This window comes from Monodon monoceros, unplaced genomic scaffold (assembly GCF_005190385.1).
Source record: "Monodon monoceros isolate NGI ecotype Baffin Bay Population unplaced genomic scaffold, NGI_Narwhal_1 Super_Scaffold_22, whole genome shotgun sequence".
Classification (NCBI taxonomy): Eukaryota; Metazoa; Chordata; class Mammalia; order Artiodactyla; family Monodontidae; genus Monodon; species Monodon monoceros.
The window spans coordinates 91,117,753-91,125,588 of NW_021703779.1; the positions used below are offsets into that span (position 1 = coordinate 91,117,753).

A 7,836-nucleotide genomic window follows, 5' to 3' on the forward strand; every position below is an offset into this window, starting at 1 on the left:
TTTTTCTTGATGAGTCTGGCTAATGGTTTATCAATTTTGTTTATCTTCTCAAAGAACCAGCTTTTAGTTTTATTGATCTTTGCTATTGTTTTCTTTGTTTCTATTTCATTTATTTCTGCTCTGATCTTTATGATTTCCTTCCTTCTGCTAACTTTGGGTTTTGTTTGTTCTTCTTTCTCTAGCTCTTTCAGGTGTAAGGTTAGATTGTTTATTTGAGATTTTTCTTGCTTCTTGAGGTAGGCTTGTATAGCTATAAACTTCCCTCTTAGAACTGCTTTTGCTGCATCCCATAAGGTTTTGGATCATCATGTTTTCATTGTCATTTGTCTCTAGGTATTTTTTGATTTCCTCTTTGATTTCTTCAGTGATCTCTTGGTTATTTAGTAACGTATTGTTTAGCCTCCATGTGCTTGTGTTTTTTACGTTTTTTTCCCTGTAATTGATTTCTAATCTCATAGCGTTGTGGTCAGAAAAGATGCTTGATATGATTTCAATTTTTTAAAATTTACTGAGGCTTGCTTTGTGACCCAAGATGTGATCTATCCTGGAGAATGTTCCATGCGCACTTGAGAAGAAAGTGTAATGTGCTGTTTTTGGATGGAATGTCCTATAAATATCCATTAAATCTATCTGGTCTATTGTGTCATTTAAAGCTTTTGTTTCCTTATTTTCATTTTGGACGATCTGTCCATTGGTGTAAATGAGGTGTTAAAGTCCCCCACTATTATTGTGTTACAGTCGATTTCCTGTTTTATAGCTGTTAGTAGTTGCCTTATGTATTGAGGTGCTCCTATGTTGGGTGCATATATATTTATAATTGTTATATCTTCTTCTTGGGTTGATCCCTTGATCACTATGTAGTGTCCTTCCTTGTCTCTTGTAACATTCTCTATTTTAAAGTCTATTTTATCTGATATGAGTGTTGCTACTCCAGCTTTCTTTTGATTTCCATTTGCATGGAATATCTTTTTCCATCCCCTCACTTTCAGTGTGTATGTGTCCCTAGGTCTGAAGTGGGTCTCTTGTAGACAGCATATATATGGGTCTTGTTTTTGTATCCATTCAGCAAGGCTGTGTCTTTTGGTTGGTGCATTTAATCCATTCACGTTTAAGGCTATTATCGATATGTAAGTTCCTATGACCATTTTCTTCATTGTTTTGGGTTTGTTTTTGTAGGTCCCTTTCTTCTCTTGTGTTTCCCACTTAGAGAAGTTCCTTTAGCATTTGCTGTAGAGCTGGTTTGGTGGTGCCGAATTCTCTTAGCTTTTGCTTGTCTGTAAAGCTTTTGATTTCTCCATCAAATCTGAAAGAGATTCTTGCTGGGTAGAGTTATTTTAGTTGTAGGTTCTTCCCTTCCATCAGTTTAAGTATATCATGCCACTCCCTTCTGGCTTGTAGAGTTTCTGCTGAGAAATCAGCTGTTAACCTCATGGGAGTTCCCTTGTATGTTATTTGTCGCTTTTCCCTTGCTGCTTTCAATAATTTTTCTTTGTCTTTAATTTTTCCCAATTTGATTACTATGTGTCTCGGCACGTTTCTCCTTGGGTTTATCCTGTATGGGACTCTCTGCGCTTCCTGGACTTGGGTGGCTATTTCCTTTCCCATGTTAGGGAAGTTTTCGATTATAATCTCTTCAAGTATTTTCTCTGGTCCTTTCTCTCTCTCTTCTCCTTCTGGGACCCCTATAATGTGAATGTTGTTGCATTTAATGTTGTCCCAGAGGTCCCTTAGGCTGTCGTCATTTCTTTTCATTCTTTTTTCTTTATTCTGTTCTGCAGCAGTGAATTCCACCATTCTGTCTTCCAGGTCACTTATCCGTTCTTCTGCCTCAGTTATTCTGCTTTTGATTCCTTCTAGTGTAGTTTTCATTTCAGTTATTGTATTGTTCATCTCTGTTTGTTTGTTCTTTAATTCTTCTAAGTCTTTGTTAAACATTTCTTGCATCTTCTCGATCTTTGCCTCCATTCTTTTTCCGAGGAACCTGGATCATCTTCACTATCATTATTCTGAATTCTTTTTCTGGAAGGTTGCCTATCTCCACTTCGTTTAGTTGTTTTTCTGGGGTTTTATCTTGTATCTTCAGCTGGTGCATAGCCCTCTGCATTTTCGTCTTGTCTATCTTTCTGTGAATGTGGTTTTTGTTCCACAGGCTGCAGGATTGTAGTTCTTCTTGCTTCTGCTGTCTGCCCTCTGGTGGATGAGGCTATCTAAGAGGTTTGTGCAAGTTTCCTGATGGGAGGGACTGGTGGTAGGTAGAAGGAATGAGACATTGTAAATGATCACATGAAAATGCAAGATGGCATGTTTTCCCAACTCATTCTATTGTCGGAGACCTAAACAAAAAAACCCTCCAATATATGAATGCAGCCTCTCAATATTTAGTGCAAATACGAAAATGTTTGGCCTAATTTAATGTTATTTAGATGAAGGTATTGTAGGGACGGGGATTGCTCCTAGGAAATTTTCTTGGGGGTAAATCTTCATTGCACACTGATTTCTTTAATCACATCAGAGATTCGGTTCCTGTTGGGGATTTCCTATATTCTTTTAAAACAAATTTTTTAAATTAGATATTGAGAAGAATATTTATAAATCATATGTTAAAAAATCATCCAGACACGATGAACATCTGTGTTCCAACCACCCAATTTAAGGAAAAGAAGATAGCGATACCTTTGAATTTCTTTGCATGCCCTTCACAGATTCCACCACCTTCCCTCCCTCCCAGAGGCAACCACTCCTGAAGTTTGTGTTCATCACTCCCTTTTCATCACAGTTTGACCATGCATATTTGTATCCCTAAACAACATATTGGTTGGAGTCATACCAAATATATTCCTGTGCAACTTCCTTTTCTTCCCCCTCTCCATTATGTGCCTGAAATGTATCCACCTTGACATGTGCTGTTTACTGCATTTGTAATTGTGATTTTATTACCTCAGATAGCCAAAGGCAATGAATAATTTAATGACCAGGAATTCATAGTCAAGGTTTAAAAACAGAACAGGCATCATGCCTCTGCTTCCACCCAGGACCCTTCTTCTCTATCTCCTGCCAAAGAAGCCACACAACCTCCCTACAGGCTCAGACCCTGTTGGAGGCCTCACTCTGAAGAAGCTGCTGGCTTTCAGAAAAGTACAGGTTGGTCCAGACAAAGGAAAGAGTAAACACAGAGATAGCAGATGCCCCAATATAAAATGCAGCTGGAAATGAATTAATGCATGAATATAGTTCCTGGAAAACCTACACACACATGCACATAAAATAATGTGGTGGGACATCAGGCCCCAGAACTATAAGGAACAGAACATTTTGAAAACATGATTTCCCCAGGTGACATGTGATGGTAGAATGGCCAGTGTTTCTTGACCAACTACTATGTGCCATGCACTGTGCTAAGTGATTCCATATACATTACCTCACTCCTCATTGATTCCTCACCAAACCTATGGGGTAGATTCTCTTATTCACCTTTTATGGAAAAGGAAACCCACGTTCCTTTGGGATGGAGGGGCACGTAACTTCCTTGTTCAAGGTCATGTAGCTAGGGAGAGGGAGAGCTGGAATTTGAATCCAGCAGTCTGACTTCAGAGCCCATACTCTTAGCTGTGATACTACACTAAATTCATTTCTTGTTCTACGTTGAGTGGGAGGTATATGCGTCTCCAGAACATTTCTAAGGAGAGTTAACGAATCAGAATTCATTCACACTATTTGAGAAGTGGGGAAATGGGGGCTCAGAAAGGGACTTCAGACTGTGTGATGAGTCAGGGGCCAAGATTAAGACGAAACCGGATTTCTAGTAAACCTAGTAAATCCTAATCAAGTGCTTGCTGTGTGCCTGTCCTAGGGAGACGTTTATCCTCTTAGACTTGGGCTCCTTCCAGCAGCCACACTGTCGTTCCAGGGCCCTGGGACTGCCAACCGCACTGGACACCAAGGAACTTCTGGTAAACCACTCGCTAAGTGGACAAGCACAGTCCCTCAGGACCATTAAACCCAGGCTGTGGCCAAGTGAGAAAGAGAGGCCCTGAGGTTAATAAGGGAGAGTGGGAGGGAACCTGGAGGCTGGGGGGGTGGGACTCACTGAACTGCTCTCTGACACTCCTTCCCAGGAAAGCCCTAAGTGTAGCCTACCCTCTTTTTGTCGGTAGTCAGTTCCACTGGGTTCTGAGATTCCCAGAGATGCAAAGATATGCACTGCTCATCCCTGTAAGCCACATGGCCCTAAAGAAACCCCAACCCTGGCTGCCCAGCCAAGCCTGACTTGGGCTCACTTACCCCTGCTACCTTTTGGTCCTCTCACGCCTGGCTTTCCTGGGACTCCGATGCCAATTCCTAGAGAACCTTTTTCTCCTTTGGGACCAGGCAGGCCAGCTGGCCCAGGCACACCGGTTATACTAGGTCCTAGGAGGAGATGCAGAGAGATGTGGGGACAGAAGTCAGTGGGGTGAGACCTTTGTGCCTATAGCTCACTTGCAGGGGGCCTGCTTGACAGACACCGGAGGCTGAGGATTGAAATGACAGGAAGGAGAGCTCGTTCGGGTAGAAGGACGAACCCCATCCTCCTTCTTCCCCACATCAAGGCATCCCAAATTGGGGGCTGGCAAGGAGACCTAGGAGTCTGAGGATATGGGATACACCACAGTCAAGAACTCAAGGCCAGCCTCTGTCAGGCTTCCGGAAGAGCGAGTGCTCTCCTCTATGCCTTTGAGGGTCTTGCTTACCTGGAGTTCCATGGGTTCCCTTGGTTCCTGGCAGCCCATTCAGTCCATGTAAACCAGAAAGTCCAGGGAAACCTGAGGGGAGAAAATATCAGAAATGGCTCCAGCAGCTCTGAATCATGAAGGGTCAGCAAAAGGTCCTGCCCCCAGGGACACTGCAAAGTCCTCATTTCAAAGGTCATGGTCTCTCTTGAGGCATTATTTAATGCCCTAAGGGAGACTGGACCACACCTAGTCTCCACCCTCCACCCTAAGTCTTCCTGCCTTTTATTAGAGACCAATATAGCTTAAGAGCAGGGTGGTAGATAATGAGGTATCTTCAAGAAGAAATCAGAGTGGCAATGCCAAGACCTTGAGTTGCCAGCTCCCAGAGACTTGCTGCCCAATCTCTAAGTCAGGAAAAGGCTACATATGCCAGGGCAACAACCTTCCTTCCCAACTCTGCTCTCCATGGATCCCATGTTCTCCTCTTCCCATTCACGTTTGCACTCCTTTCTTCTTCTTCTTCCTCCTTTCCTGTTATCCCTCATGAAACCCAGTCAATGACTCCCCTGGATACGGCTTAATTCCAGCTAGGGTCTCCTAAGAAAAAGTAGTTGCCATCCTTTTTTTGAGGAAAGGACCCTTTTCCCCACTGCCTACTCCCAACTCTCATACCTTTGGTTCCTATTAGGCCAGGGGGTCCCAGGGGCCCAGCTGCCCCTGGGTGGCCTGAAGAACCTGGAAGCCCTGGATTTCCTCTCATGCCTGCAACCCCAGGGAGTCCTAAAAGTGAAAACAAGGCAGAAGTTCAGAAGGGGTTGTGACCTGAAGCTGATCTGAACTTTTTCAGAGTAAAGTTGTCATGTGGCATGGTACCTGGGGAGGCAGGAAGGCCAACATCTCCAGAAATACCAACTTTCCCATCTTCACCTTTGTTTCCTGGGAAACCCACATCACCAACTGGTCCATCTTTTCCTTTCACACCTACAAAATCAAGAAAAATGCTGAGTGATCAGGCCACAGTTCAGGCAGTGTGTTCCTCCACGGGAGAGGGGGAGCAGGAAGGTGAAGCCATTTTGAGTTGCCATGGGAGCTGGATCCAACAAAGATACTCTGAAAGGGATTGTGACAGCTGTCTTCATATTTGAAAGATGCTTCCCAATTGAAAAGTAAGTAAACTTGTTCTGAGTGTTCCCAGCAGTAGGAGCAATGGGTGGCAATGTTCACAAAGTATTTAGTTTAACTAAAAACTAAGGGGGTGGACACCATTATCTTAAAGGTCTTAGAGACTTATCCCGTAAGTCTGTGAGTCTTGAAGGAAAAGTAGGTTGGTTTGCTTGGGAAAACTGCTGACTGCCTCTAAGTGGATACATGTCAGGTAGGAATTTTTCTGCACTGCATAGAAGTTGCAGAACTTGGTGTTGGCCTCCAAAATTCCTTCCGATCCTCAGTTTTGAGGAGTTTGTGAGACATGGGAGACAAAAGTGCAGCAGCCTTACCTTTGAAACCAGGCTCCCCAGGTTGTCCCTTGGGTCCTGGGCTACCAGAAATTCCAAGTGTCTGGCCTTGATCTCCTGGGGATATCAAGACATTGTTCAAGTGGTCAGGAGAAGCTACAGCTCAATTTGCAGCACATAGATCTTTTGAGGGAAAAAAATCATAGCCAGAGAGGCTCCTTGACACAGTTATCCACCCGGTAAAAGGTTATGCTTTTATGCCCCAATGAAGGGCTCGGATGCTACCGGACTATTGGCATGAAATGCTGCTACATGCAGCATCTCTCCATTGGGAAACACATCACTAGGCTCAGTATGGGCAGAGAAGATGAGAGGAGGGGCCCTGAAACATCACCAGAAGAGGAGACTGTCTAGAGCTGAGGTTCTCCTCTGCTGCTGAGTCTGGAAGGCAGCTGGGTCAAACCACTGTTCGTCGCATATCTTTGAGGAACAAAGACTGCAAAGGGGGTTCAGCCGAAGGGGAAATGTAAATTGATTCCTTTTCCTCGAAACACAATGTCTCCCCCAGGGAGAGCCCTGGGCCTGTTAGAAATCCACCTTGCTCTGGAAAAACGCATTAAAGGGGAAAATGCTCCTTACCTTTTAAACCTGGGAGACCAGATGCTCCTGGGAGCCCAGGAGCTCCACTGAGACCCTGTGAACCCTTCAAAGCAAGACGGGAGTCAGTATTTCTGCCCAGCGCTCAGGGCCTCCCACCCTCTCTTCCCCCTCCCTTTCCTGAGCCACTGCTGGAGAGATGTCCATCGAGTGGTCTGTGGCAGGGGCAAACAGGTGGGGGGCATCCTGCAGAGGGGAAGGTGATGAGCAAGGGGGCGGAAATGCATATTTACGGGTTATAGGGGAGGGATTCGATCTGCAGATTAATCCTGGTCTTGTCATTCATAACTTCCCAATGCCTATCAAAATTGGTACCTTGGGAAATCAAGGTGTGAATGTTCTAGCAAGTCTCTTAGAAAATACGAAACTTAACAGTCAGGCCAGGCATTTGATCTGCTCTACGTACAGTTGGCTATCACCGCCCATGCCAAAGCTCTGGAGCCATTATGCACGAGAACAAGTGTGACCTCACCAACGTGGGGCTAGCTCTCTGCCGCAGGTTTCACAAGGAACAGAGTCTTTCTGCCACCAGGTAGTGGGCTGTATGCATACAGGTACTGGAGTCTGAATTTGGTCTAATATTTCCGTGATTTTCACAAGAAAAACTGCCTTCACTGGCTAATGTCCAACACACTATCTGAGTCTGGGAAATGGGCGTGTCAGCTGCCATTGGTACAATTCTTTCCCTGGCATCTGGTATGGTTTTGATTCATTTGAGATGTACCCAGTAAGGACATATGCTACCTAGTGCCTTGGGTAGGAGTCCAACTTGGGTCACTCTGGTCACTGGACCACGACCCAGGACAACCCCTTCATTCACCTGGCCTCTTCTGCGTATTGCCATATCTACTCATTCTGAGCCTCTGCTCATGCTGGGACCCCTCCCAGAACGCTGTCCCACTTTGATTCTATCCTTCCTAGTGTGTAAGTAGCAGGTTGAGAATTGTTTATTTTGCAATTGCTTCAGGTGTGTGTGTGTGTGTGTGTGTGTGTGTGTGTGTGTGTGTGTGTGTGTG

The 7,836-nt window shown here is 44.6% G+C and overlaps 1 protein-coding gene across 2 annotated transcripts in view; it reads right to left on the reverse strand.

Moving 5' to 3' along the window:
• Positions 1–7,836, reverse strand: part of COL4A6 (collagen type IV alpha 6 chain) — a 283,132-nt gene that overhangs the window by 12,130 nt on the left and 263,166 nt on the right. For both annotated transcript variants that reach the window (XM_029241453.1, XM_029241452.1), the window contains 6 exons: positions 6,803–6,866; positions 6,206–6,280; positions 5,583–5,690; positions 5,382–5,489; positions 4,728–4,799; positions 4,282–4,407 (listed from right to left, as the gene is read on the reverse strand). In XM_029241453.1, the coding sequence (XP_029097286.1) occupies positions 4,282–4,407; positions 4,728–4,799; positions 5,382–5,489; positions 5,583–5,690; positions 6,206–6,280; positions 6,803–6,866 (553 nt within the window). The remainder of the gene's footprint in view (positions 1–4,281; positions 4,408–4,727; positions 4,800–5,381; positions 5,490–5,582; positions 5,691–6,205; positions 6,281–6,802; positions 6,867–7,836) is intronic.